Source organism: Gopherus flavomarginatus, chromosome 15 (assembly GCF_025201925.1).
Source record: "Gopherus flavomarginatus isolate rGopFla2 chromosome 15, rGopFla2.mat.asm, whole genome shotgun sequence".
In the NCBI taxonomy this organism is placed as follows: domain Eukaryota; kingdom Metazoa; phylum Chordata; order Testudines; family Testudinidae; genus Gopherus; species Gopherus flavomarginatus.
The window spans coordinates 12,493,908-12,506,059 of NC_066631.1; the positions used below are offsets into that span (position 1 = coordinate 12,493,908).

Here is a 12,152-nt window from a genome sequence, read left to right on the forward strand (position 1 = left end):
TTTCATATACACTAAAGCCCCTTTATATCACTCTAGCAATGTAAAGGGGCTTATGTGAGTGCAATGAACTTATTTCATGTTAAGGTCTGTTTACCCTGCTATCCATGACTATTCGTATGTTAAACGATTCTGCTCTGAAAAGGATATACCAAGAATTCTGCTTGCCTTTAACATTTCAACACTGTCAACTCTGAAGAACAGTCAGTCAAAGAAAAGCAAAAGGACAGTGTGATATTCAAACACATGCTTTGAAAATAAATACACAGTAATATGTCTAATTTTAGGCCTGCTAGCCTTGATAACAATTCTTTAAACATATAATTCTGCTGTGAACCAATTGGCATAATTTCTTCCTGTGACATTTTCTTCTCTCATAAGTGCCACAAAACACTATTTATCATCCTGACTACAGAGCTAAATGAATAAGTACCCTGATAGATCAGGACATACTGGTACTAAAAAGTCACATTGCAAGCCACCTTCTCATTAGATTTTTAAAGTCTACAGGATGATTAATAGAACAAAATAATGCAGAAAAATGTTAAATTACTGTTCTACTTGAAAATCCTTTTATCTGATAGATGTAATCTACTACACTTAAATGGTGGTCACATAAAAGTTGTCATTTGTTTTGTTTGTTTTTCCCACTGGATTGCTCTGCTATATACTGATTTATTCACTTCAGACTTCACAATGGGCTGCATTCACATAAAAGTTCTTTTCTATAATTCAAGCATGCTCACTCAGCAATTTTTTTTAAACATTCACTCAGTGCCTTTTAAGCACCACTAATATGATGGAAGTCTTCCACTTGAAATTTGGCATGTTTTCCCTTGTCTTAATATAATGGATTTTAAATGGATATTTCCTGTAGATACTATTATAGTTCTGAACTGACACAAATCAGTATTTTTAAACACTGTGGACAAAAGGATAAAAAAACATCAGGGCCAAACCCTTAAGGCAAAAAAAAGACAACTAAAAATGTATATAGTTAGACTAAAGAAAACATTTTAAAAGTATAATGAATTATCCCACTATTCTTTCAATTTGGAGACAAATTCTTACGATTGAACTCCTAGGGCTGAATGCTGTACGTACTCTGCTTCCTGAGAGATGCAGCCCAAAAAGATTGGTGGGAGGCAAAGATGCAGTTAGGTTATGTTTGCACCCTATGAATTTGAGGCTGCTAGAGGGCTGAAACAGCAGCCCATAGCCTAGGCACAGTAGCCTAGAACCCCTGGAGCACTTGATGTTAAGGGCATGTTCCTTCTGCCACTGATATGCCCCCTACACCAGGGTTTGAGAGTAGGGTGAGGTGAGGGATATTTACACAGGATCTGCACTACCCTTGCACTGGAGAAATTTGCTCCAAGCCTTTTGCAGCTCCTATATAGCCCCTATGAGCTGCCAGAGTAGTGTATGGGGGCTGGAATAGTAGTCAAAGTCAGCCCCCTAATACTGAGAGAGGTATCCCCTGATAGAGATAGAATAAGGAGCCTCTTTAATGCAGTATCCAAATCCAAATTCAGGGGAGGAATCCTGCAAATTCTTATTCAAAAGAGTAGCCTTACACATGCAAGCAATCTCACTTACGTAAATAGAATGTCTTGTGACTAAGAGTTTGCAAGATCAGCCCCAAAAGAGAGAAACATACATTGCTCTTCTGACACATTACAATAGAACCTTGTTTCAACATATGTGAACTGAGTGAGCCTATCTTTTAAAAGATAAAGAATTCACACTGCTATTAACCTGCAAACAATTTAAAAAGTGAGAACATCATCATGCAGTATAATTGTCGCTCACACAAAAGCAGCAAGACATTCTTTTAAAGTCTTCAGATGTAACTCCATGATAAACTACAAAAATAAGAACACTAGCTAAAGAAAATAAGATCAGCAAAAATAAGTAAAGTTATTTCTCATGAATGGAATTTGAAGGAAACTGAAAACATTTAAGCTATAAATTTTTTTTGGAATAAGGTACATTCAGCTATCTGCTTTGGCCTCCTTAAGTATTTAGTAATTTGAAATGCATACTTAAATTGCCCTGGAAAGATTAAGATGTCAGAGCACCTTATGTATCTTTCTGAAATAAATACAATGAATTAAAAAAAATAAATCCTACCCGCCGGTAACTCTGCCATTATTTCAAATGCCCGGTGCATGTTTCTCCGACAGATATCCACTGGATCATTCAAGAGCTGGGACAGGGCAGGAATGATTCCATTTTCTATAAAGCCATCCCTACAAACAGAAAGCTGGGTTTATAGGATTTAATTAGGCAAAACAAAGCTCATAAATCCTACCAGTGTGTAATAATCTCACTGACATTCTGTTCTAAATCTTAACACACTCCAGCAATCTTGATGAAACTTGGAAATTGCTGCTGAATATTCTTCACTGAAACTTTAGCTACCATCTCCACTTCCCAGTACCATCCAGTAAACTCTGGTGAATATACTTGCCTGCCAACATTATGAGTAGCCATTATATAAAGGACTTCAGTTGTTTTTTCTCGAACAGTGCTATCTTGGTCTAGAAGCAAATATTTCAGGTTATCCAGGAATCCTAAAAGACAGAATAGATTAATTTTTTTAACTTTACTTATTAAAATAGCAGTGATTGGGTCAAACTCTGGCACTGATACATTAAGAAAGAGAGTGACTTCCAGAATTAAAGACTTACCACCAAAAATGCCATGAATCTGCCAGCGCTGAAATTTCACAACTGTAGTATATGAGTTATAGCTGTAATATACTTAACACAGCTAGCATCATCTAAGGGCATGATTCAAAACACAGTGAAGACAATGTAAAGACTTCCGTGTGCACTGGATCAGGCCATAAGCAATTAGGCTGCTGTGTTCTGTACAAGCTAAGGTCCTAATCCTGCAAATACTTATGCATTTGCTTAACTCTATGCTTGTATATAGCCCCACTAAGGCAGGGGCTCAAGTTCTCAAATTTGTTTTGCTGGACCTCCTTTGAAAATATTTCAGGCTCTGATTACCAACTTCCCCCCACCCTCCCCAATACCATTCCACTGGTGGGCAGCAAGTATCATAGGCTGGACCTCTCCAAACAGCTCCCCCTGTGTAGCGGCCCCAGGGCTGGGGCCGTGTCATCCATCCTCCCGGCTGCCTAGGACTGGAGCAGTATCGCCCAGTGCTCTGGAGCTGACAGCCACAGGGGGTGTAGAAGGGGCTAGGGGCTACCCTCCCTTAGCTGGAAGTTCACACACCGCCCATGATGCCACCATTACTTCTGCACTGCTGCTAGTGGTGGTGCAGCCTTCAGAGCTGGGTGCCCAACCAGCAGTCGCACTCTTGGGACCCCTAGTTTGAGAAACGCTGCACTAAAGTCAAAGGAGCTACTTGTGTGACTAAAACTAAGAACATGTATGTCTGCAAGATTGGAGCCTAAAATGTTTGGACTTTTTTCAAGGGTAGCCCCAAGCAGAGGTTATGTGAAGAAGAAATGAACTAGATTTCCTTACATGGCCATACATTTACTAGGTCATTATTGGCTAGGGGTGGAGGACAGGCAGTACACCTGGTAGCAAGGACAGAGTATGAGTCTTACATGATACCCTTGCAACTGTAGTTCAGATTAAAAAATAACTTGACAGGTTCCAAATGGGATGACCAGTATTCCTGGCTCGAGGAAATAGCAGCAGAGGAAGGACTTCAAGGATAGCAATGGAAATTAGAATGGTGGCAGAACTGAGGCAAACTCCTTCTTTAGTTTAAGTTAAACTAGCGATAGGTATGCAGCACCCAGAGTGCCCCCCCCAAAAAAAAATGCATACGAGACTGAATTCAGTGGAGCTGTGCTAGAGCTCAGTTGGGGTTTGTCTGGGGTTTTTTAATGACCATTTGCAGTAGGAGATCATTTAACCTGCCCATGCCAGGGGAAAATATTGATCCAAATCTTGGGAAAACAGAGGTGCTAAGATACAATGCAGATGACTCTGTTATAATATTCATAGTTTTGTAAGCCTGACAAATATTTTATTCCATATTATTTAGATGTTCATCAGAGTATAGACCCTGATCTTGCAATGTGAACTGGTGGTGTGGACCATTACAGCTGTTCAGAATGCCAAGGAGGTCAACAGGACTCCACATGGATGTAAATGTCAGCTCTAGCTGATCCATGGGGGTGGTGTTCCATGAGTGGACTCTTATGCCTGTACAAAGCCCCCATGAAGTCAGTAGATTTACACATTGGCATCAGTGTCCAACTGCACAGAACAGCCTGGATGCTCAGGGTCTCTGAGAACAATAGTTCCACCCTCAGATGCAGTGTAGGAAGAAAGTTCCTACACTGCATCTGATCCCATGCACATAAAATCTAATTGATAGGGGAAGTCTTTTTCTCTTGGACTATTTACAACTTTTTAAAAACATTTGCTAAACCAGGGAATGTGAGGCTCCTTGTATTTCTGAGGTAAAAAACAAACAGGAATAAAATGAAAACCTTTACAGGGCTTTTGTACTTCCTAAAGAAACAAACAAAACTGCTTTTCCCCCTATCCCGGAGCCAGGTATTCTGGAAATCTGTGGCATCAGAGATAACTTACCTAGTTTTATTGCTTGGTAGACATTCTCTGGGTCATGCACCAGGTCACATAGGGCCATCAATGCCCTCTGCCGGGTCAGCAGCTCAGGGGACTGTAACTCCTCATTCAGTTTAGGTAGGGCCCTCTCCCCAAAAGCAATGGGGGCTTTAGTGGGGTCAATGTCAGGGGGCAGTTTGGCTGAGATACGAGCATGTGCCATCCCTAGGTATTATGGGATGGAGTCCCTCTGTTCGCTAAAGGCACCCCCAAAAAGCACTCTCCCAGAGGGGATGGCTAAAGTACCCGGGAAGCAGGAACTCCTGCTTTCAAGACGCACTGAGCCCCCAGCAGAGCTACTCTGGGAAGGAGTCAACCCGTGACGAGCGTAGGACAGAGGGGGGGGGACGCGGGCCCCCGTTTATTTCTGGCTCTGTCCAATTCTGCTGCGCTGTCTCGGCTGGATGGTTTGGTTCTGACTGTTGTGAAGCCAAAACCGGAAGCCAGACCCCCACTGGGGCAGGTTTACCGTGGGGTAGCTGGGGGAAGGGGGCTTCTTCCCGCCCCCTAGAAACGTTAAAAACGGCTCCTCTGACCGAATTACAGGGGCGGGGTCGTTTTCAGGGGACCCCCCCCCCGAAGCCGTTTGTTCGGTCTGAAGTTTAAAAACAACAGCTCGTAAGGGTTTGTCCTGTTTAAAAAAATCCCAACCCGAACGGAGCCAACGGACACCCACCGCCGGACCCCGCTCCTCCGCCCCCTGCGCCTCGCTGGCCCCTCTCACAATCTCTAGGGCCCGGCGCGGCGCTGGTTGCTAAGCAGCGGAGACGCTCTTATGTGTGCGCCGGGTTCTGTGAATAGGTAACTGCGGGGCCTGCCACTGCTGGCTACCGGCCTGCGCAAACAGCGTAGCTAAGGCAATCTCCGCTTGTTGCTAAGCAGGGCCAGCGCCAGCGCCAGGGACGTAGTTGGTGAATGGGAAGCTGGGGCCGTTATTAGCGTTGGGAAGGGCACTGAGGAGAGAAGTGACCGAGCCATCGAGCTGGGGAGACGATGTCCCTCCAGTAGGGACGGGAAGAGAGAGACTCTTCTTAGGAGGGGTGAGCCCCTCCCTTCTTAGGCCGGATTATGGGGGCCCTGCTGACAGTCCCTGATGCGGGGAGGGTGTGAGCCCCGGTGAGGAGAGTGTTTATAAATCTCCCTCTGGGGAAAGGGGAGACGCCCCACAACCTGCCCCATTGGGGATGCGGGGCATTGTTAACTATCTCCCGGGGGGAGGGGGACCTGTATGTGTTTGCGTGGCTCATTTAAACCCTCCCTTATCAGTGTTTGAAATCTGCCTTCTTCAAATGAGAGCCATGGAGAGGCCTTCCACTAGGATTGTTGGCCTGCTGGCCACTCCCCTGCCCAGGGTCATTGGGCCAAATCCTGCCCACAGCTATACTCCTTGCAACCCACTGTCATCACTGGGGCTGCATGGGGTGCAACTGAGGCCAAAAATCAGGGACAGATGTACACAGTATCTCAATGTATATGACAATACAATTAAATCATTGGTGGGGAAAAGCCAGCACCAGGGTTCACTCTGAGTGAAATGGGAACATTGCCTGTATAAAGATTCAAGAATCAGACCCAAGGATGAGAGAAGAGAAAGAGGAGGTTTGGGGAGACAATACAAAATAATATTTTTAGGCTGATAATAAAAAGGAGGTGCATAACACATTATTTACCTGTACCTATTATTTGTAGGTAACAATATTGAACCTGAATGATTTCAGACAGTCAGAATGCAGGGATATTGCACAGTGAGTGACCTATAACTGTATGCTTATGTCTCTTTTATGGCTCTTTCTGCACTCTAGCTGAGGAAAGCGACAAAGAGTCCTGTGGCACCTTATAAACTAACAGAGGTATTGGAGCATAAGCTTTTGTGGGTGAATACCCACTTCATCAGACACATGTGGGTATTCACCCACGAAAGTTTATGCTCCAAGACTTCTGTTAGTCTGTAAGGTGCCACAGGACTCTTTGTTGCTTTTTACAGATCCAGACTCACATGGCTACCCCTCTGATACTCTAGCTGAGGAGTTTGGGTTTCCATAATTACTGTAAGATTATTTCTCAATAGCTGTGTGATATGCAGATCCCTGTTTTCTGACCATATATGCAGCACAACTATTATCCAAGTGTCTCTTGCACGCTTAAAGAAATGTACAAACTGTTGGTTATATTTCTGGCCGGCACTCACTCTCTTGCTGCATGACTTTGGGCAGCCCAATTAACTTCTCCTTGATTCAGTTTCCCGGTCTGCAAAATTAGGATAATAATAATCAACTTTATAAAGTGCTTTGAGGTCCTCAAATGAAAGGTGATATATAAATGCAGAATACTGTTGTTATTTTCGGGACAATATGCCAGAATGCTAAAGACCAAACTATATTTAAAAACCTTGATTTATAATAAGGCAACACTTTTTAATGGACCCATTTGTAGACTATTATTTCTGTAGAAAACAAAATATTTAAAAGTATACTAATTTTGACCAAGAGAAAGGCATTATTTGTAATCTGATAATGGGACTGGGCAACAGGCACTCCTGAATCCTAGTCTTAGCTCTGCCTCTAATTCTTTCTCTGGCCTTGACAAGTCATTTAGCTGCTGTCTCAGTTTCTCCATTTTTAAAATGGATAAATATTTGCCTTCCTCACAGAACTGTTGTAAATATTACAGTAGATGGGTATTTTTTGTGAAGTGCTTTGAACATGAAAACAAGAATCTAATTGTTAAATGTTATTGGTTATAGCCTGTTTATAGCCTGGTTCATGTTATTTGATTTAGAGTCCTACTCTTACAGGACAGATCTGCATTAAAATTGGTATCACAAAGGCACAAACAAGCTCAATATCCTATAATTTCCTAATAAAAAGAACAATACAAAAGAAGGCTCAGCTGATGGTTGAAGATATTTTAAGTAGAAGTAAAAGTGGATAGTCTCAGATCAAATATGCATAACTGAAGAACTTGTGTAAGATTATTTGATTTAACAAACAGTGTTTACATCATATTAAATCCCCATGCTTCATAGAGATGGCACAGTCCTGTGTTTGCCTTCCTCATACAGGTAGTTCCATTGAAATCAATGGGACACCTCTTATGAATAGTAAGATTTATGACCTGCTCCTTCTTCTCCCATTTAAATTAATGATAGCTTTGCTATTGACTTCAATTGGAGCAGAATAGGGTCTCTTGCCTTTTAGTTGAAAAGTATATATTTAATTTATTTCATTATGTTAAAGCTTTTGCACCTAAAACAATTAGTGAAATGGTTTCTCAGCAAGCAGCCTTTTAAGGGAGGAGGAAATTTCAGGCATATTTTAAAAAGGGGAAAAAAATCTTAGTCTTTCACATCAAACTTATGCTTCTAGGGGACTTAGAATCCGTGAAGGTGTGAAATGGCTGTATTAGTGGCTTCAGGGCCTTATGAAAACCACACCATTCGATGCTGGGCAAACCTAAGATATGTAGTAACCATTATTTTGAGGCACTGGTTTGTCAACATTCCTCCTGACACATTTTATTGTATGTCACAGAAATAAAACACATAGCTCAGAAAAAAACTTTAGTGGAGCCAAATGCTTGAAAAAGATCCAACTACTGTTTTAAAATAGCTGAGAGTTGGACCCTATAAATTAGAGACTGAAAAGGGCACAATTATGTGGGAATGCTAGTTAATTTCTCTATAATAAGGTTGATATAAAACAAAAACATTTTTAAATGATTGAAAGTAAATATAAAATTATGCTTTCCATTAGACATACGCTGCTTTGGCTGCTGTTCTCCACCTATGCAGGGTTTTGGCTGTATAGCTTTACTTTATGCATAGATCTACTAGTCATTCCCTCATTTCTGGGCCATGCACACATTTCTTCCTCCACATTACTTTCCAGAGACCCACCATAGATATGACATCTGGATTATATGCAGATTATTTCCTCTGTACATTGTTTCCACTTGGTAGACTCTTACACATACACATAAGTGGCCTCAAGACTTGCCTCTGTTTTTTAGTACCAGCCCATTAATGTTTATGGCATAGCATTATGGGGAAGTTTAAAATTTGATACCTTGGTAGGCAGGAAGCATATGTCACTGCAATGCTGATTACCTCACTCTCAGGGTGCTCTGGGTTCTCACTCAGGCAACCGTGACATATTCTGGCATCAGGGAAAATCACCTGTTTGTACAGCTTGTGCTACAAAAAGGTTACTTCCCCACACATCACAAAGCAGTTAAATATTCATACCCATGAGCCAATTTTCATTATGTTTGTGCAACAGCTATAATAATCAGAGTTCTTAGACAGGATTTTACAAAGACAACAGTATGGGTCCGTCAGATCAGTAGGATTAACATCAGACAAAGGAATAGATGCTTGCTTGTCTGTCATTGAAATCCACAGTGGCAAACTTCGTTACTGTTAAAATGGTCTTCAAGAAAACATACTTGTTTTCTTAATCTCAGAATTTGGGAGCAAATTGTCCAGTAAACCAGCTAGGACCATGTTGTGGGTTAGAAGCTCATTGAGTGTGCACTTGTGGAGTTTCCTCCTACTTCCACTGGGATGTGGGCTTTTCCCTTTGCAGAATGGGAAGAGGGTGTCCTGAATAACCTGCAGACCTCCCAATATCCACAGGAAACCTGGCCATCCCTACAAAGGACCTGTGACTCCACTCTGCCTTCTCTCCTACCTCCTTGGTCCTTTGGCAGGAGCCATGCTGACTTGGGCTTCTCCAGAGGCTATTAGCTTTGAACACCGCTTCAGGAGTAACAGGGACAGCATTAATTTATTCTAATTTTCTGAAGGGATGTTGGAGAGAAAGATGGAGAATAGCTGGCCTGCGGGACCCAAATTCCCTCTCCATTCATAGAGTCTATTTTACATAGAATACTGATAAAGATGTTTCTATAGCATTGATGGAAATGGGGGATGATGTCATGAAGGCAGCATGTCCCTTTTCTTTCTCTGTGACCAGGTCCCCTCCAAGTCTGTAGGCAGAGGGGATGATCTGGGCCTTAATACAGACCTCTGGTCATAGCCAGCTTTAAAGTTTTCTTATTTTCCTCAGTGGTTTTTGACAGTTTTGTATTTCTTAAATCATTATCATGCTCCAACGTACAGTACAGTTTACTGATTTACTTGCTGGGAGAATGGGACCGGAGCATGAGAAAAGTAAATGTACTGGGGACTAACAAAGACAACCAGGTTATTTAAATTGGTTACCTTGGTCTCTATTGCACTTTGGATTCATTGAGACTAGTATTGATTTTTATAGTTCCTTTTGTGAAAGGGCTCTAGGAGACAAGCAGTGATTCAGCCTGTGTACACAGGGCAATTGTTTACATGATTAGGATGTTCTAGAACAGAATAGAGGGAGGTTAAGGAAGCAGCCCACATGGTGAGGCTGTCACCCAGGCATTAAAGTTTTTGTTTTGATTTTAAATTATTAATTTAAAATGTGAAAACTAGCTAAAATCTATCCCCATTAGCCACAAAGGCATCTTATATGTAAAGGTCCAAATCCTTTATAGATTCCAAGGCTAGAAGGGACCATTGTGGTCAGGTAGTCTGACCCTCCTGTATAACACAGGCCATAAAACTTCCCTAAAATAATTCCTAGAATAGATCTTTTGGAAAAACAACCAGTCTTGATTTAAAAATTTCCAGTGATGGAGAATCCCCCATGACCCTTGGTAAATTGATCTCACCTTGTGCACGCCTAGGTAGGCTGATTTATTTCCCTAGGACTATTCACATGAGTAAAACAAGCTGGATTTAGTCCAGGGTCTGTAGAATTGATAACATTCCAGCTTCTGTAGATGATCTATTGATAGCAAACCCTGGGCTCTTGTTTGTTTTTGCAATTTGCTTATGTTCACATTATTGTGTGCAGTTACTTTTAAATATTTTCAGTTATTCGAGAACAAAGCACTGGTTGTAGGTAGCAGATTAGGAATTTCAGCTGTGTAATATTCATTGTGTATAGTCTGAAAAAATCATAGTATCTTCTTAATTTTTCATTGTACATTCATGTATTGTTTTGTAAGGTATTGATCCAAGTGGGATTGCCCCTCAAGACTTTGCTCCAGGACTATCAGGCTGGACTCCAGGCCTGACAAATAGAACGTGAGAGATTTCTTTTATTCACAAATTTTAAATCTCATTGAAACAGATTGCGAAATCCTTTGTTATACAAGATTACAATTAATCCATAAACCTGGAATAGAGGGAAGGACGGTATGCATTGTGTACTAATTAATAGGTAGGGGAGTGCTCCTACCATGCAGATCTGCATTTGATTCCTCAAGGCCTGTCTTTTATTCCCAGGATGTTAGGAGGAGAGATCACTTAAAGGCTTGATAGAACAAACAATTCTTTGTATATAAAGGGCTCTTTAAAACAGTGTGGTGAACTGTGCATCCTGATTCTGAAATTGAGCTGAAGTCCATTTAACTGAAATTCTGAAAATTCCTCTTGGGTTTCATCACATTCTCTCGGGTTCCATCATTAATATCCTTAATATTACTTTATTGCTAGTTTCCCAGTCCTTCAGGCCCTTATCTAAGGGGCTGATCCTGCAAGTCCTTACTCAGGCCCACCACCCACTGAATTCAGTGGCACTATTTCCTGAATGCAGAATCAGAGCCCCATTGTGCTTACTAACCAATAGCATCTGACTACCCACATCCATAAGTAACCAGTTGATCCCTTTTAAACTGCTCTGTGTTAGAGAGATCTGCAGTATCCTTATGTAGTTAGGTACTCTCTATTCCAGCTCTGCCTTCAGATGTGGTTAGGGGGGTGGAATGTTTCAAACAGTTGCTATGGTCACACAGTAGCTTGTGGAGCTGCCCGAGTAGCTGAGAACCTGCTGCATCAGCTGCTACATGGTGAGTCCTACTTCGCTACATGATCAGTTTTCTTTTTGGAAATGTCTTTATTGTAAGTGCTGGTAGCAGATAATTACGCTAATAAAGGACTTTTCCCTGCATCCCTCAAAGCTGCATTATGTAGGTAGCTGGGGTGACTGGGATTTCTTAATATATGCATGATTCATATGACCATTACCCTTCTTCCAAGTCACGTTGTGTATTGACTTAATTCTGTCTGAGTTACTTTTGTAAGACAGTTTTATTCAGTATCAGGAAAAGTGGCAACTTTTATCATCCTTCTGCCTCCAACCAATTGGATGAAATGAGATGTCATGGAGGATTTATAATGCAACATGCATTGGGAAAAGGCATGAGGGAAATTTCAAATAATGATGAGAAAGATTTTTAAATGTTGTGTTGAGACATGTTATAAAATTATTTATCAGATGGAGAAACTATAAACACTTGTCTGTAAAATTAATCCCTGCATGAAGGAGTCTCTTCCATTTTACTGCAATGAGACTTGGCTGCATTGTAACCTCAGAAAGCCGCTCATTGCTGTTACAGCAACATAATGAAAGAGTTCCTTTTAGCTAAGAAGTGAGGCATTTATTACCAAGTGAAATCAAAGATCTACAAGCAGTGGGCTGTCAACTGCCT

General features: G+C 41.5%; 2 protein-coding genes across 6 annotated transcripts in view; one reads left to right on the forward strand and one right to left on the reverse strand.

Moving 5' to 3' along the window:
* The window catches only part of RSPH14 (radial spoke head 14 homolog), a 187,135-nt gene extending 181,852 nt beyond the window's left edge, over window positions 1–5,283 (reverse strand). The window contains exons 1-3 of the mRNA XM_050924516.1: window positions 4,587–5,283; window positions 2,471–2,573; window positions 2,131–2,249 (exon numbers count right to left, since the gene is read on the reverse strand). Coding sequence (XP_050780473.1) covers window positions 2,131–2,249; window positions 2,471–2,573; window positions 4,587–4,785 — 421 coding nt within the window. The 5' untranslated portion in view covers window positions 4,786–5,283. The remainder of the gene's footprint in view (window positions 1–2,130; window positions 2,250–2,470; window positions 2,574–4,586) is intronic.
* Window positions 5,284–5,569: 286 nt separating this feature from the next.
* The window catches only part of RAB36 (RAB36, member RAS oncogene family), a 30,288-nt gene continuing 23,705 nt past the window's right edge, over window positions 5,570–12,152 (forward strand). For 2 of the 5 annotated variants that reach the window (XM_050924520.1, XM_050924524.1), the window contains exons 1-2: window positions 5,570–5,662; window positions 10,668–11,510. In XM_050924520.1, the coding sequence (XP_050780477.1) occupies window positions 11,508–11,510 (3 nt within the window). In that variant the 5' untranslated portion in view covers window positions 5,570–5,662; window positions 10,668–11,507. The remainder of the gene's footprint in view (window positions 5,663–10,667; window positions 11,511–12,152) is intronic. The other 3 variants (XM_050924521.1, XM_050924522.1, XM_050924523.1) reach the window with 3 other exon arrangements.